At 40.2% G+C, this 17,332-nt stretch overlaps 1 protein-coding gene across 27 annotated transcripts in view; it reads right to left on the bottom strand.

Moving 5' to 3' along the window:
• The window catches only part of SNAP91 (synaptosome associated protein 91), a 68,151-nt gene that overhangs the window by 8,796 nt on the left and 42,023 nt on the right, over positions 1-17,332 (bottom strand). For 6 of the 27 annotated variants that reach the window (XM_059833619.1, XM_059833659.1, XM_059833603.1 and 3 more), the window contains 9 exons: positions 16,710-16,724; positions 16,396-16,566; positions 10,075-10,182; positions 9,297-9,554; positions 9,015-9,092; positions 8,836-8,907; positions 8,301-8,384; positions 7,287-7,370; positions 956-1,093 (listed from right to left, as the gene is read on the bottom strand). In XM_059833619.1, the coding sequence (XP_059689602.1) occupies positions 956-1,093; positions 7,287-7,370; positions 8,301-8,384; positions 8,836-8,907; positions 9,015-9,092; positions 9,297-9,554; positions 10,075-10,182; positions 16,396-16,566; positions 16,710-16,724 (1,008 nt within the window). Of the gene's footprint in view, positions 1-943; positions 1,094-7,286; positions 7,371-8,300; positions 8,385-8,835; positions 8,908-9,014; positions 9,093-9,296; positions 9,555-10,074; positions 10,183-16,395; positions 16,567-16,709; positions 16,725-17,332 lie in introns of all 27 variants that reach the window. The other 21 variants (XM_059833672.1, XM_059833704.1, XM_059833696.1 and 18 more) reach the window with 14 other exon arrangements.

Here is a 17,332-nt window from a genome sequence, read left to right as displayed (position 1 = left end):
AGAGATGTCAGATGCACACACATTTGTCAGGAGGTATTAATTTAAAGGCTTTTAAAATTAACATCTTGCAGCAAACACCAGTCAGAATTACTGTGGCAAAGGCAGTCTTATACTCTGACATCTTACGGCAATAGGATTGAAAGTCTCAAGATGTTACTATTCACTTGCAAGCAGCAGCGAGTCAGGAAAACCTACTAACATGTTATGAGATCAGAAGGAACCACAACCATCCATACTGGCAGAGCTACCCTCCTTAGCCCAGCCATCTAACTCAGAAGTTAGATGATCCCTTGAAGTTAAACCACCTGGTACATCTCATGCCAGCATTCTATCTTCTGATCTGTATTTGAGGTACATGCTAATGTTAAGTCAACAGGAAGGGGTAGCATGTGCACTGGTAAGCAACCAAATAACCACGCAGCAGTACTACTTCAACCTTTTTTTCTTGTACAGTTGCAGAACTCACCAATTTTAAGTTTGTAGCAAGGACCCAGCATGGAAAATATAGAATGGAAGAGATACAAACAAAATGATAGCAGTGATGAAAGTTTAAGCTTATAGTCAGGCAAAGAACACAACCTCAGTCTGTTTTGTGTACTTTTGGATGCCATGCATGCTCAAGAACAGCTTCAGCAGCAGCAGCAAGATGACTTGCCTATATACTTGGTTTACTGAACAGTGTTTTCCTTGAGTAATTCCTGATTCATGCAATCAAGCACATGCAAGGATGATGTTCTCACTAGTTTGGTTTTTACTGACATGATAGAATAAAAAAATGGGTACAGAGAGCTCTTAGGCACACAACAGCCTAAACGCCACCCTGAGTTCTTCCAGTAGAGAAGGAAAAGGGAAATCACTGATATTGCTTGTACTCAGAGCCTAAATATGGTGCCATTAACTCATCTAACACATAAAACACATTAGAAAATTCACAGGAAGAAACCCTGTGGCTCACCTGATGCATCAAACGAACTGCCAGTCGTTGGAGCTGTTGTCCCAAAAGCTGCATCAAAGTTAGGCTGTAGTAAGCTGGTTTGAGCCGGAGTGACTGGGGATGGTGATGGAGAGGGAGCAATAAAAGAACCGCCAAAGCCTTGAAAAAGCCACATAAGAGAGGTGTGGACATTAGAGTCAGTCTTGTTGGGCAGTGTTTAACAAAAGCTCAATCTATAGAAGGCAGAATGATAGCGACAATTCTTACTAGATCATTGTAAGTAACTCAGTACTACACAAGCATCCTTGGTATGCCAGGTATGAACCAGGGAATTAAAGCTTTTGTGAGTCACCAATAAAAACTTTAATGTTTGTTATTTAGACTTGTGTAGAGGCAAACCAATGGAGTAGAGAACACAATTCTTCCAGTACTACACACTATAGTTCTAGGTAAGAAATCTCACAGGCAGAATGCAACAAACAAGAATTAGTTCAGAAAAAAAGAGAAACAGAGGACTAACTTGAGAAAAGCATATGATGACCCATCAACTACTTTAGAATCTCAGTTCAGAAGGCAGTGTTTTACTTATCCAGTTTGGCACCTCTCACCATCTTAAAACATCCTGGTCTCCCTCGTCAAGATGTCTTCAAGCTGCTGCCCCTCCCCACTCCCATGCCAAAGCAGAATCAACAGCATCCACAAGTGAACCGCTTGTAGGCTGAAGAATCTCCACGATTAAGGTTAATGTATATATTATAAACCCTGTATTTCTATAAATAAACCTTACTCATAGAGAGTCTCTAGCCTACAAGCAATGCACTCCCATGCTTGACTGTTCTTAAAATCATGCCCTTGCCTATTATATAATTTGATCTCCCTTGCAATTTAAGCTTACGTGTATTATCTACAGACTCTGGAAACTGATTAAATATGCAAAGACTCCGCCAAAACGAGAACAGACATATAACACCTTCTCAATTCTCTTTAGTCTACAAGCCTATTTCTACAAGTCTACAAGTCTTATTCAATCTCGTCTTGACAGTGATGTCAGAGACCTCTATAGTACATCTTCAGTCTCTCAGCCTTGTTTTTTCCCAGCTAATCTTGCAAAGAAAGGATCATATCTGAGCTCAGTGCTCCAATCGTGACTATGCGAATACAGCAGGAAGAGCACCCTGCACAACCTGCAGGCTGTACATTTTCCCCCTATATCAAAGTAGGAAGCAAATTATTTTGCCACATCTGAGCACAAGACAGTGACGAGCCAGCGCTCCACCACTGCCTTTAGTTTCTTTTCATGGAATGTCCTGCCTTACCTTCTACTGTCATTTGTCCAGCTAATCATTGCTGCCTATGGACAGAAGCTTGAACATTTACTCATTTCAAATTTCTCCTTTAGGTAATTTTCTCCAATCTGTAGAGACCATTTTAAGTAAATGTCATCCAAAGTAAATACAGATCTTTTCATGTGAATGAAATCTGAAAAATTAAGCATGCTACTGCAACAGTCACATTGCTGAAATTAAGTACCAAATACAACTTATCTATTTAGAAGAGATCATCTATTTACATTAAACCCTTATCATTACTGTCTGTCTTTTCACCGAGATAGTTTGTACCACTCTTGTTTAAGCGGTCAAGTAATTCCTTTCTTCCTCTTCTTTCTTCAGCTTTCTTTAGTTACCAGTTCAGTGAGGAGCTTAGCTTATTAAAAATAGGAAAATAAAGAAAATTCTGAAGATTTTCTAGCCACTTTTTTATCCGAACTGCTTTCCATGGTCACAGGGTATATCGATTACAGCACATTATGCAGACATCTTACAAACAGTGACAACAGCACATTTCCCAGCTACGAAATCAAGCATCTGCCAGACATTTAACTACGAGACAGGCTAGAGCTCAGCATAAAGAACTTCTGCTCAAATTGTGAGCATCAATTATATCAAATGTTACTATGAAATCTCAGACAGTCTCCCTGAAAACTATGCTTTCTCAGAGAACAAAGTAAGAATGAACACCAAACACTTAACAAATGTTGAAAGAATAGGAAAAATTTATACACACACACTCAATGCAAGCATCAGACTTATTTACATGTCAGGCAGATGCATATTTTAGAAGAGAAGTGAGGTAGCAGTAGCTAATTATATTCAAACCAACACCCTCAGTAGGGAAATGAGAGTGGTGTGCCATCACCAGGTCCTGGGCACCAAGCCAGCAACTTGCTGCACCACCAGCAGACAGGCTTTAGTTGTGGAACACCTGGTCTACATGAACAAATACATTGGCCCCAGACACAGCTGGGAGAGGACAGCAAACCTGACCATGCACTACAGGTGCAGGAGAACACAACCTGATTAGAAACACCTCATAAATTATGTCCCTCAGCTGAAGCTTGCCAGATTGCAGGCAATGGCTGAAAACACTCAGACCATAACTTAAACTGGTGCCTTCAGATGCTGCCAACCAAGGGCACTGGCTGAAGCCAGGGAAGCAGGAGCAGGAAGCAGAGGAGCCTGCTTTCTGCAGTCCAAAGTAAAGAGTATTTCAAAAGCCTCTGTGAGCTTCCCTGTGTTCATTAGGCTTACTGCAGGGTTTGCACCAAGAAGGCTTTAACACCCAAATTCTACCCCATAGCAAGTCACATTCTCACAGATGCTAACTCTGAATCTGGACAAATGCACTGGGATCAGAGATCTGCCCTCAGCTCTCCAAGGTCTGTTCTTGAAGCAGGTTTGTCATGGGATAATTTGTATTAGAAGGGACCTCTGCAGGTCAGCCAGCACAACACCCTGCTCAAAGCCGGTCTAATCAAATCAGGTTGCCCGGAGATTTGCCTAGACACCTCCAAGAAGAGAGATTTCACCACCTCTCTGGGCAGCCTGTTGTCGTATCTGACTATCCTCATGGTAAAAATAAAATAATAATTAAAAAAAATCACAGTATTTAACTGGAATTCCCCCCCCCGCCCATTGCCTTTTTTCCTATCACTGTGCACCTTCAGGAAGAACCTGGCTAGTCTTCTCTGTATCCTCCAGTGAGGTAGTTTAGACACCTATAAGGCCTACCTTTTGCCTTCTCCTCTTAAGGCTGAATGGACCCAGTTCTCAGCCTCCCCTTTTACGTCATGTGCGCCCATCACCATCTCAGTGGCCCTTCACTGAACTCACTCTGGTATGTCTTGATCACCCACATCAAGAGATTCTCTAACACATTCCAGAAGTTCCCCAGATTACCTGCACCCAGCCATATTGTCCTTCCAGCACATACTATGGTGGCTAAAGTTGCCCATGAGCACCAAAGCCTGTGGTAGCAAGGCTTTCTCCAGCTGCCTAACTGCCTCTTCTTGATCAGGTGGTCTGAGCAGACACCTACTATAACATCACCAGTGCTGGCCTGTCCTCTGATCCTTACCTACAAGGTCTCTCCTGGTTCATCACCTGTCCCAAGGCACAGCTCCATGCATTCAACTATCTGCAAACAAGTACTAATCTCCAAAGACTCAGACCAAAAGCAGGTTGACAAGATACAGGGATGACAAAGGCAGCTGACTGCAGCAATTCCTAACGCACTGGAGCCATCTAAAGACCCTGTGCTCAGTTAGATCCTTTCCATTTCCTGAGTGAGAACAAGGAGCTTGGCAGCAGGGCACAACTTAATATCCATTTATAAGATTCTGTTTAGAAAGTTATGTAAGCTTTTGCAAAGCCCCATAAAGTGTCTGTTTCTCCAGCTACAGAAGACAGTTCTCCCCAGCTTCAGGTGAAGTTTGCATGACGATTGGTCTTAATTCCGTAGCTTTCCACCTTGTGCAATTTAACAGCAACATCAGGCACAGAAGCCTTAAAAATGCTTTAACAGATTAAGTTCCTAGTTGTCTAGGGCTTGCACAAGACCCAGAGTGAGTCTGCAGAAACAGCAGCAACCGAGTTAATTGGATTTGTTGTCTGGACATTCCCAACTGCTCGATTTTGAGGTTGCTTTTCCTTACACACTCAAGCAAGATGTCTTAAAAGAACATGCTATTAGAGTATGTACTGGGATACACATGCACACACTTTAATTGGATAGAAAGATCCAGAAGAGAAAATGGCTAGACTATTGTATTTATCAGCATAGTTCTAGTCTTGTCTGCCGAGAGGCTTAGAAAAGTATGAAAAAATCTACCATATTTTCTAAGTGAGCCAAGAAGAGACTAGAAACTTATTTGACAGCAGAACACTTACTTAAGACAATGATGCATAGTAAGTATACTCGTAACATTATGCATATAAACAGCACAACCAAACACTCATAAACCATGAAGGACAAGCCTTCAGCCACCATATGAATTCTGGACACGCTTAAATTTAAAACTGGATTACACTGCAGGCTATACATCTGCCATTATCTAGGGTGAACAAATGCTTAGCAATATGCTGTGATGTTTACAGGCTCTCTATATCTGCCAAAAAAAAAGATTCAAATCTACTTGGAGCTCTTTTGAATGTATATTCAAAGCAAAAATAAAATAAAATTTAAAAAAATCTATTAATCCCAACTGCTTCAGGTCTGCTTGAGTATTTAGACCTATAACATCCCTTTTATAACTTAGGTTTTGATTTAATGTGACTTATCAGATTCAGAGAGCACACTGCTGAAGTTTAAGCCATCTGGAGCATAATTCCTACTGGAATTTAAGCTTAGTTACAGATAAGGACACAAAATATTTTGTATTGTAATGTTTACATAAGCAGAATTAGCTTCTGCCCAACAACATCTTTACACCTAGTCCCCCAATAACACACAAAACTGCAAATAACTGGTATGTTTCAGGATCTACTAGTTAAAGCCTGATCTCTGGCCTTAAGTTATCCATAAACTAACTAATAAAGACCTATTGAAGCAATATTAAAACAAAAGGTGGTCTTCTACCTTAAAATCCTGAAGCTGCCTGCACTAAAGCTCTAGCATGCATTTACACATTATGTCCCACTTTAAGTAGCTGGCTTGCCAGCACTGGAACTGATTGAGAATGGACATATACATTATTATTATCTAAACTACTTCTACCTTCCTGCAGCACAAATAGGTGATGCCCACACTTACAGCAGGTACTAGAAAATATGTCCTCTTCTGAGATGGCTTCAGCGTGCAAGCACCCACTTGTATCAACTCACAGCACTTAGAGCAGATTACATACTGAGGTATCTCACTTACATTATGTATTCCTCATACAACGGAGGACCTCTCACGAGCATATAAAGGCAAAACATACACAGGGTTGGACTTCTGATACAGTGTAAGCTGGCATGAGAGACCTGCAGACATACAGACAGCAACTGATGTCAGGGCCCACCGTACCTAGAGTGGTTAGCAGTTGCATAAAGGGCAGACTATCACTCCAGCTCAGAATTAAAGCCACAAAGATACAACATGAAGCTAACAATCACCTTTGAAGTTCATGAAGGATAACCCACCAACCAATTCTACTGACAAATTCACCTTTCAGAAACATGGGGGAAACTAAGCCACGTCCTCCTCAAACCAGAAGTGCATTAGTTTCCTTTAAACCTGAAGACGACATGCTGGGATCTTATTCTTTACAAACTTCAAACTTGGGTGGGGGGGAATCGCAACTGTTTAGCACAATCATTATAGCCACTAAAATACATGGTATAGCATGAATTTTGTAGAATGGTACAAACAGAATTCAGCTGAAGCTGCTTACCTGTAGGATACAGACTATAACAATACAGTTAGTCAACCTTTGAAATAGGTGTGATAGTGATGCCACATTCAGCATTAGCAGAGACCTCATGTCACCCAGTATAAGGAAAGGGTCTGTATCACTTCTATGCCCTTGTGCTCAGAAAAGTTCTCACTCATCACCCCACTCTCCTTGGCAAAATGCAAGACGGCTACCAAGTCTTTCACTCAAGCTCTTAACATTTAAGTGTGTAACCTGCCTCAATTAAATCCACCAGGAAACAAAGATGAATTAGCAGTAAGGAGTAAGTAGCATAGCCAGCAATACTGCTTAACTTAAGTACTGCTACAGTCAGACAAAGAAACTTTACATAAACACCCCTATTCAGTAAACAGTACAGAAAAATAAGGGTTGTGTAGGAGATAGGAAAACAGAGAACATCAGAAGAAGACAACCTAGGAAGTTAACTTGTACTTTGGTATACTGCGTCCATTATAAATCATTGTAGGTTTAATTAAAGACATCTAAAGTACTAAGAAATCTTGTGAACAAGAATTTTATTCCACTGCAAAAGTCCACTTACACCCAAGGAACATAGAAGACTTCAAAGACCATTTCTTAATTTTGCTTTAAAGTAACAAGTTTTTAGAAGTTCTTTATTACCAGCAAGTAGGTCTGCAGAAGCTGAGGAACTAGAAGCAGCCTGGGTTGCGGGCTGGGGTTCAGATGCACTACTTCCAAAAGCATCTAAAGGGAATTCCAGAAAGCATCAAGAAAAATGTACAGAGTTCAATATTAAATGCATCAATCCATCACCTCTCAAACAAAAGACGAAAAAAGGATAACCACTTAATTCACCAGAAGAAAATGAAAGAGCTTGGCCATCTTTATTGCAGAGGAGTACCATGGACACAAAGCTCAGGTGGAAAAAAGGAGGTGCAACAAACAAGCACTTCAAAAGAAATCTATTTTTCTACAGGGAAGAATAGCACTGAAGAAGATACCAGTATTAAGTCAGTGAGGGTTGTGAGTCCTTTTAGTTGGGCCTCTTCCCAGAAAACCCACACGAACTGCAGCATTCTAGGTGAGAGGGTTAAGCCCTTTGGAGATTAATGCATTGGATGACAGACTGGAGTAATTCTAGCCAGAATTTACTGACTCACATTAAGTCTTTTTAGAGGGACGTTTCACTGATGTTTGAAAATTCACTACTTCTAAGCAACATTCCTGTTCTACAACACTTCTAGAGTTGGTTGTGCCCATCCTAATTTCCACCTTGTCAAATCCAACAAAGATCCTGTGATTCAGATATCCAGTTTGAGACAAGACACCCTCAAAACTTCAGCTGCTTTGAGAAACGGAACTGAGAGAAAACAATGTGAGCATGGAGAATTGCGAAGAAAAAAAAGCACACAAACTTCCATTGGACCTCTGAGGAAGAGCCATACATGCACTGACAGAAGACAGAATGGCAAGTGTCATGAGAACAGAATGGCCACACCGACAGTTTATTTGCAGTTCATTATTGTGCAATACGAAGAACTGGACATGCTAGTATTAGCCATGATGCTACACAGAAAAGCTGTGAGAAGGGGAACCTGCAGCTTTAGCCAAGCGCAAAGGTAATTAAAATGAAGTGATTCAACTCTGAAGTGGTGAGGAAAGAAAAATACCCACCACCAAATAGGTCAATCACACCTGAAGAATCCACCTTTGCTGGAGAGGCAGTGGGTAGAGGAGAGGGGGCTGCAAATGCATCCACTGCAGTAAGCATAGGATAAATAATATTTAGTATCAGCAAGGCAACAACGATAGCTAAATATTACAAAGCCACATGGGTTCCACCAGTTAGAACCACAGGGTCGGTAAATTCAGGTAACAGTCTTCAGAACTGCAAACAGAAAGTGTTACATTTCTCACACAGCAACTGAAAACCACAGTACTTTAAAGAAAGCATTGTTTATTAAGAATTTTCTTATGCTTAGAGGAGGATTTACTCTCAACAACCACCTTACTTACTCAGCTTCAGTGTCAGCCACTTCATGGTTTGCATCTTCAGCAGCTGCTAATCTTGTGACCAAAGTGTCAACAAACCCACAACTTAGTATTTCAGATTAAAGACGTAAATTGGCAACGTCTTATTTTTTTTACCCTTGAGGAAAAAAACCACACCCATAAGTCTGTAGGATGGCCTGTGAAGACAAGCACTCACCAGATAAGAGATCAGCAGTGAGAGAACTCTCAGGCACAGGAGAAGCTCCATGGGGCGGAGATGAAAAAGCATCTTCCAGAAATGAAAGAAAAAACAAGGGTAAGTACGTATTGTTCAAGTCAGTTTACACCATTACACAGCATCAAAGCAGCAGAATGTTGGAAGAATTCTCTCTTTACCTGTACCAAAGAGATCTATGCTAGGAGTAGCATCTGGTTTAGGTGCTGCAGGTACATCAGGAACTGACTCAAATAAATCTAAGGCCAAGAACATAACACATCTTTAACTCATTTCTGAAAGGCAGGACTGAAAACAGAAATTTCAAGTTTTGCACATCATATTTGGAGTTAATAGGCTCTCTGGTTTGAAAGCCTAGCACACAGCATGCATGCAACAGTTTGTTTGTTCTGTACTTTTGACAGATCAATCCACCAGAATCAAAGAGTCAAAAACAAAATTACCACCAAAGATATCTAGAGCAGGTGGAGCAGAGGTGGTGGCGGTAGCAGAAGTGGTGGCAGTAGTGGTAGTGGCAGTAGCCGTAGTAGCAGTAGCAGCAGCAGCAACAGCAGCAGCTGGAGAAGGAGTTGTTGCAGGAACTGGAGTGGCTGCACTAGTTGTAGGGGTAACTACAGGAACAGCAGTCTCTGTTGGCTTCATAGCAAAGAGGTCCAGCTCAGGAGCAGCCTCTGCACTACCTTCGGATGGGGCAAAGGGGTCTTGTAAAAAGGAGAGGGGAAATATATGTGTATGCATACTTAGGATCAGTGAGGGAGGAAGTTAAGAACGAAGCAACTACAGGCAATGCACATACTGCAAATACACACGCACACACAGAGGAGATCGCTCTAATATCTAGCCTACTTATCCAGACATGTTACTTATGTTTTTCCAAAATAAAGACCATCTAAAAGGCTACGCAGTCTAGTTACTAAAGGGCAGAACTTTCAGAGGCTGTTTGACAAGGCCAAAGACGACAGGAAATATGATGAAAGAATATCCAGTTTAAGAGGTTACTGCTCACAAAACTCAGCGCTGCCAGACTCATTTATTAGCACTACTGAATAAGCATAAAGTTACTGGCACTCAGAAACAGGCAGTTTTGTTAAGCATGCTCTTCAGTCTAAGGTTTGTTTTGACCAATTGCAAACACTATGAAAATTTCAGAAAAACACACTGCCATGTAGTTTAAACAAAAAAAACAGCAAACAAGAGACTATCTAATGACATAAAACCCACCATTTCCTGAACATGCATCAAGAGCTGCTGCTACAGGGGTTGGGGTAGCTGGTGCTGCTGCCCCTTCAGCTGCTGCAGGGGCTTCCCCAGGAGAAGCTGCAAAGGCATCTTGGGCGCAGTTTAAGAACAGAAATTAAAAGGAAAAAGGATAAAGAGAAGAAAAATACAGTAAAAGAACCAAGTTAAATTGCACAGGTAGATCCCCTTATACAACATGAATGTTGTTACTCTGACAGCAAGCCAAGTCACGCAGCGCAAAACACTTTGTCTCCCCCAACCCCCCACAAGCAGGTTCTAGACAGGGTTTGAAGATGGAGCTTCTTGGGTTGCCCACAGGGAGTACAGTGAGTGTAAAAGAAGGTGTTATTCTCATTGTATAAGGGTTCAGAGCAGCATGCTCATGTACTACCCAAAATTAACTAATGAAGAAAGAGCAAAGGTATGGTAGTAAATTGGCATTAATAAAGATATTAAAAACTTGCATTCTCAAAGCCTGTAATACATGTGATTAATCTGCAACTGTGAATTTACTTGCATAGTGCTTTGCGAATTTAAGCACTGTTATGCATAACAATCCAATTACATTGGGAGAAGTCTGCATCTACCATTTCTAGCTTTTGAGCCAAGTCAAGTCATGCAACATCTGAGAAATTGAACTTACTTGTTTCTTAACAGTATTCATCATATGTTTCTGAAGCCATAACCTAATGCATAGGTTATATTTACTCAGCTTGCTTCTAACAGATCAAGAATGATCATCTTAACTACTGGCCAGCCATAGTTTGTCTCTCCTTCTTTGAGGATCACCTCTAAGGCCAACCAGTCAAGTCGGGGAAAACAACTGTTTTGGGGTTTTGGAATGACTTGCTCATGAGTTTTCTTGGACTGTTTTTTTGTTTGCCACTTGCTAAGTGGTATATTTAAATTTCAAGCTCTGAACTTTTACAGCATTATTCCTAGGCTTAAACCACCATCTGTAGCTCTTAATTCCATGAAGTAGTCCTAATGGACAATGCCATTTGGACTGTCCTCATGGGCAAGCATTTTCTTCACAAAAAGACTGCGCAATTAAGATTAAATACTTCAAGATGCTCATAAAGGCCGTATTTCTACTGCTACAAAGTCAGCAAGTTAAAAAAATCTGTTGGGGAATACCGCAATTGCACTGTCAAACTAGTACAGGAAAAAGCTTAACATGCTTTAACGTGTCAATTTTAAAATGAAAACAAACATTTTAAAACCAAGTTTGTGCCAGTTAATCTAAAAAGCTCATAAGAACATGCATTGAAACTTCAACAGAAGAGATAAAAGCCAATTAGTTTTGTACAATAGAATTAAAATGAGTTAGTAGCAAAAAAGGCCTGCTAATAAGCCATTTCAAATATAATTCTATTTTTCACGTAACAGGGTACAACAACAAAACTGGATGGCAGTTGTCCAAGTAAAAAAAAAAAATCATAATTAGTCAAACACCACAGTATTGTATGTATACCAGACACTGGCATACACTGTGTAGAAGAAATTCAACACAGAACTGGACTGAAGAGTTTTGAGTTGTACTACTTGAGAATACGCCACATGTATGGTCATGTGTGTTGGCTTTTGCTCTACAGGGCCAGCTTTCAGACAGACGGTCACCCTGGGCTCTTTCAAAAGAGCACATTTCTATCCACGCAGGCTTACAGGCAAACAGCACAGAAGTCGGTCAACACTACTTATAATTACTTCCCAGCATGAAAGGATAAGACTCCAGATTTCCTATAAAGTGGGATTTCAGAATGCATAGAGTTCGTCTCAATTTCTATGTTGGGACCACTTCAGCCTTAGAGTAACACCTATTCCTGTCCAGATGTAGAGTATTGAAGTTCCATGTGCAACAGCTGCAGAAATTCAGGGGGGCACAAATTCTTTCCAGCCTACAGATGGAAGGGAACAACTAGCTTGGCACTAGCTACCTTGGCACCAGCTTTATTATTTATTGCTACTTCTGAGTAAGATTCTAGCTAAGCATTATCATTTTCTTTATCATCCTACTTGGGTTAAATGGTAGGTGGGATAAACACCTAAATTCATAATGGAATCTAAAGGAAAAATGGCATATTAAGAACTTCAAATATTAGTTACTCTGAGAAGTTCAATAAAACTATATGAGCACAGAGAGAGACCAACCTGAACAGGTGACCCTACAACTCACAGTTCAAATCAAGGGTGGTTTGTTTTTTGGTTTTTGTTTGTTTGTTTGGGGGTTCCTTGAAGCCTTTCAAAAGGCTCTGCTGCACTTGCACAGATGCCCTCTGCTAAAATCTAGCATCACATGCAGAAATGGATACAATTAAGTACTTCATATCTTGTTAGTAAAAAAAGTAAAAATTGGACTGTTTCTTTTCTGTTTCTCCATATTGGCATAGTAACCCTACATTTGCATATCCAGCACCGTAGGAGATCTTCTCCCTTTAAAGCAGTTACTATATTTACTCAGTTCATGCCACTTTCTTGCATTTGATCATCTTCTGCTTCAAAAGTTAATCTAGCTTTTGACTTCTAGAATCAAGTAGCACATGATCCTCACTTGGGTAACTTATGACTGAGATGTTGCTGAAACCTTTGCAAGTTCACACTGCATGGAACACCTATTAGGAATGATAGGTATGCATTAAGTACTGCATAACACTTAAATTGTTAAATAAAAATAGTTCTTATTGCAATGATGCGCAAAGGCATTTTTAAGTTCTGAAATACTGAAGTAGTGCTTCAATACTTGCTTCAATCTGAATACTGAAGTAGTGCTTCAATCTTGTCAGCAGCAAAATAAGTGTTCCTGAAGAGTGATTTGTTTAATTCCATACATTCAGGCTTTATTTGATGCCATGGTATCAATACATGACAAAAGTTACTCACACATGATGATCTCACTGACTTATAATCATTTAATGTATTATGCAACATGTGAAACAACCCTACATACAGTCACAAGTACAGGAAAGATCATAGAACTAAAGTGTACAGGTAAAACCAATTTTTTTCTGTTTCCACAGTTTTTCTTCCTCTTCAGTCATCCTTCATTACTTTTTGACATGGAGAACATGACCTGAGCTAACAAGAAATATTCCACTAGGCTCAGGGCTAGGAAAGAATCATAAGAATTATGGGATTTTTTTTGTTGTTTGTTTTTCAAAATAAGCATTAGTTTGCTATACCAGCATGTTCCAGCATAAGGGACATTATTCATTAGCCATCAAGTGCCAAGAAGTTTATCGCTTTGCCTTTAGTTTCTTTAAAGGGAAAAACCACAGTTCTCCTGCCCACTTATGATTCTGTCATCTGAACACCTAATAACTGACACTTGCACAGTGTCTGCCATGACTTGTTACTTGAACATTACATTACAGTGTAATCACACAACAGAGTAACTCAAGAGCACATCACTAGTGTCCCAAAACACTGTGTCCAAATTCTATTATTGAGATACATGGCATTTCAAGATATTTTGCCTTTCTTCTACCTTTAGATTTCTCCCTCTCAGAAAAGATTCCAGCTGCACCTTGAAAACAGCCTCCTCTTGTTTCTCTTAGAAAGAAGATAAATTCTTCAAGTTGGCCCAAGTAACTGAAAGCTTGCCCATTAATCTGATTGAATTCTTCAAAAAAGCTATGCTGGATCAATCCTGCATTTCTCAGCTGCTTTCCAAGACATGTTAGAGATGAAGACATAATACAGAGTTGTGTTTCCTCCTCAAGACAAAGCCCCGTCATAGGCAGCATGCAGGCTCCTCAAGTAGCAGTGATTACAGTGCAAGAGAGTAACAGTCAACAGTCATTCCTGCAAAGTCTCTGCTGCTTCTTCCATCAACTTGGCTGCCTTTTTCCTGCAGCTTTAAGCTTCCTTTCCCTACCCAGCCACTCCCTGCAGACTCTTTACATTCCTTCTCCTGAGATCACTGCTCCTGTACCCTCCCCTACTGCACCTCACCACAAGGAACCGTGTAAAGCAACTAAGAACTGGCAAGCTGCAAAAAGTTAAGGTGACACTGAAGACTGTGCCTCTAGCAGACCTCAAAGGTCAAATACCTGCTTATTAAGTGTCAGCATGCCTAGCACCACAGAAACTAGACAGCAATAGCGTGTGCCCAAAAACTAGTGCTTCTTGCACTGTTCATAGTCTTAAAGTAACAAGGAATGTTAGTATGGGACATCACTTACAGCAGAAGTTTCAGAGAAAAAACAAAAAAGAAACAAAAAAACCTCCGTAAGTAGAGAAGTGGAAGTTCAATATGGACTCCAGGATCTTAAAAGGGTCGGGCCTGTGGGTGCCTTGAAGGCACTGCAAAAGTACCTTCACTACTGAGTGTGTTTAGAGATATTTGTTCTTGAGAATTAAAGGTTTTCAAATCCAGAAATTTGATGCTATTGTAAATAATAAAACCTTGCTTCTTCCTGAAGTGCTCTAGGGAAGGATCAGTATTCATCTAATATACAATCCACTAAAGATTTATAGTATTTGAGCAACAAAATTCATTCTTTCAAAGAAGAGATCAAGTCACAGAAGTCTGGATACTGCAAAAGTAAAATCCTTTCCACATTGGAGGATGAAGGCAACTCCGCTTCTTAACATATGCCACTAAGTAATCTAATGATCAGTTAAATCTCTAGAACCTAAAAGCATCCAGCTCTTTGCCACTTTATAAAGATGGAAGTAGACACACGATTTGACAGCAGCCATTTTTCCAGGCACAGAATAGTGGAAAAGGTAGAAAAAAATAGAAGGGTACACCTTGCTGCTGTAGTACAAGAACAGGCAAGTGTAGATGTTTTTCTACTCCAGTTGCAGATTTACAGTGATTTCTGGCCATTTAACTATTGCTTATTTTTTTTTTTAAAGTCTTATCTATGCTAAATTAATAATGCAATTTCAAAGTACTGTATCCAAGACTGGCTTGACCCCAACATCTACACACCAGAAGTTTCATACGCTATGCATCTGCAGAGGTGTTAACGACCACAGGCCCTGGCTTCTGCAACAGGCTTCTGAGACTAACCAACACCAGACTCTCTTGCTCCTAGTGGTGTGCAGAACTGCTGCCCACAACTATTTTAAAATTGCTTCTGAACTGCCGGATCTTGTGACACTTGGACTGTTATCCATCTTTGTAAAAGGAGGAGTTAAGTAGCAGGTAGCAGCTGTATTCCTTTCTTACAGCTTCTCAGCACTTTTATTGGGTGTATCTTGGAGCTGTCTGTCTGTTGAAGTCAGTCCTAAACAAAAAACTTTTAACTGGGAACTTCCAGTCTTTAGGAAACACCTTTGTAGTCAAACTGTTTATGCATGAAACCTCTCCAGCACTCCTGTCACTGAAAGCGATAAACACAGCCCCACAGAGAATATACTGGAATTCAGTTTTGATAGCAATTAAGTTATTAGTAATTCCTGACATCCACTGTCATGCTGTAAGTATACATCAGAGGAAGAGACAACTAGAAAAATACAGTGGCCAGGTGATCTCAAACACATTACTAGTTTGTAAATCAGAACATTTCTCCATTAACCTGGGCTGGTATAGTGTTGAAAAACGGTAATTTCTGACATGCTGTTGGGAAGCCTCCTGCTCCATGAGAGTGACAAGAAAGTGGACAACATACAGGGGGGACTTTATTCTCACTTAAGAGGTTAGCTGCTAACATTACAGACTGAAAGAGCATAACTAAACTACAAGAATGTGTTTTTTATATATTAGTTGTACAGTTGGCATTTAGTACAAGTTCATTGCCACTTTAATTTACTATTAATGCTATGTGAAATAAAAATGCAAACTCAAGAACACTGAAATACAGTGATTTCAGCTGGGTCAACACTATATTTACAGGAAAGATCCAAAAGAAACACAACACAGCTCAAGCATGACATGTAATGAAGGGGCAAGAAGCTGCCACGTCCATTCTCTCCAGTGCAATAGCTATGAAAGCACAAGTGCTTTTCCCAGAAGTTGTAGTACAGAGCATAGTTATTGAATAATGTGGAAAGAATACCTGCTTACCCCAGTGTGGACCTGAAAACTAATGTTCTTAGCTGCTCAACCATAGGGTAACTCAGTCTTAAGTACATACAGTTTTTCTATTTCCATATATATGCAGAGGAGTCTATTAGCTAAAAGCAGAGCAAACAAAGGTAGCTGGACAGTTTACATTTCCTGTTCCATCTAGCATCCAACACACAGGAACCTCTGGCATAGGTAGTTAAATTAGAGGCCTTGTTAAAATAGCTGAACTCAATATTGCTTCATCTACCTTATGAGCTGGCGTAGAGCACTAGAGCAACCAAACTAACCTCCAAAGAGATCCACTTCAGCAGTGGCAGCAGTAATAGTTGTAGTTGTAGCGGCAGCAGCTGAAGTAGTTGTAGTATCAGCAGTTGCAGCAGTAGTTGCACTAGGCTCTGGGGCAAATGGATCTGAAATCTGTGGCTCAGAGGTAACACCGGAAAGTGCAGCCAGATTATCTATATGCAACCATATAATGAAGATCAAACAGGAAAAGTAAGGGGAAGAGGGAGAGAGACCACAATCACTCAATTCCAGAAAGTTGGAGCTTTTCATAAGGAATCTTAACATTCAAGTCTTAGAAATCAAAAATATTACTCACCCTCTCCCAAGAGGTCTAGTGATTGTCCATTAAAATGACAGCAGAATAAAGAAACAGACCAATTAGTAGAACTGCCAGATTGAAGATGTTCATTAGCCATATGTTCATTCTCGAAGTGACATGTCTAGGTTAAACAATTTCTGCACTTGATTTTCCAAAATTCAAGAAGTTATTGTTACATGACAAAGCTCATTCTGTTTAATAGCTCTATTCAAAACAGAACCAGTACATAAGTTTTATGTATTTGATAAGTTCCTTAATATCTAATCAGCAAGATGTTCAAACATTGGTAGTATTTATCACTTCTGTTTTATACAGCTGGTTTTCTTTTCTTAAACTGTAACAGACAGAACCGAGTAGTGGCTTTAAGGGTTGACAAGAAGGTCTTCTACCTTTTCACTACCCCAGGGTAAAGCCAAGAACCACTTCTTTAGAAGCTCAATTCACCACCATGCTAGTTCTTTCTTGCATTTAGCTCAATAGTGTGAGAGTAAGACCAGAAGTAGGTAGACTTCTTTGAAGTTTATGAACAGCTAACATCCCCCAAGAACACCGAAAATTTTAAATGCAAGTTCCTGGGCCTAACAGCACACAGATTCAAGACTTTCACCAAGTAAAAGTGT

Source organism: Gavia stellata, chromosome 2, assembly GCF_030936135.1.
Source record: "Gavia stellata isolate bGavSte3 chromosome 2, bGavSte3.hap2, whole genome shotgun sequence".
Taxonomy (NCBI): Eukaryota; Metazoa; Chordata; class Aves; order Gaviiformes; family Gaviidae; genus Gavia; species Gavia stellata.
The sequence above is the reverse complement of the archived record's forward strand: the minus strand, read 5'-3'. Positions and strand labels throughout refer to the sequence as shown.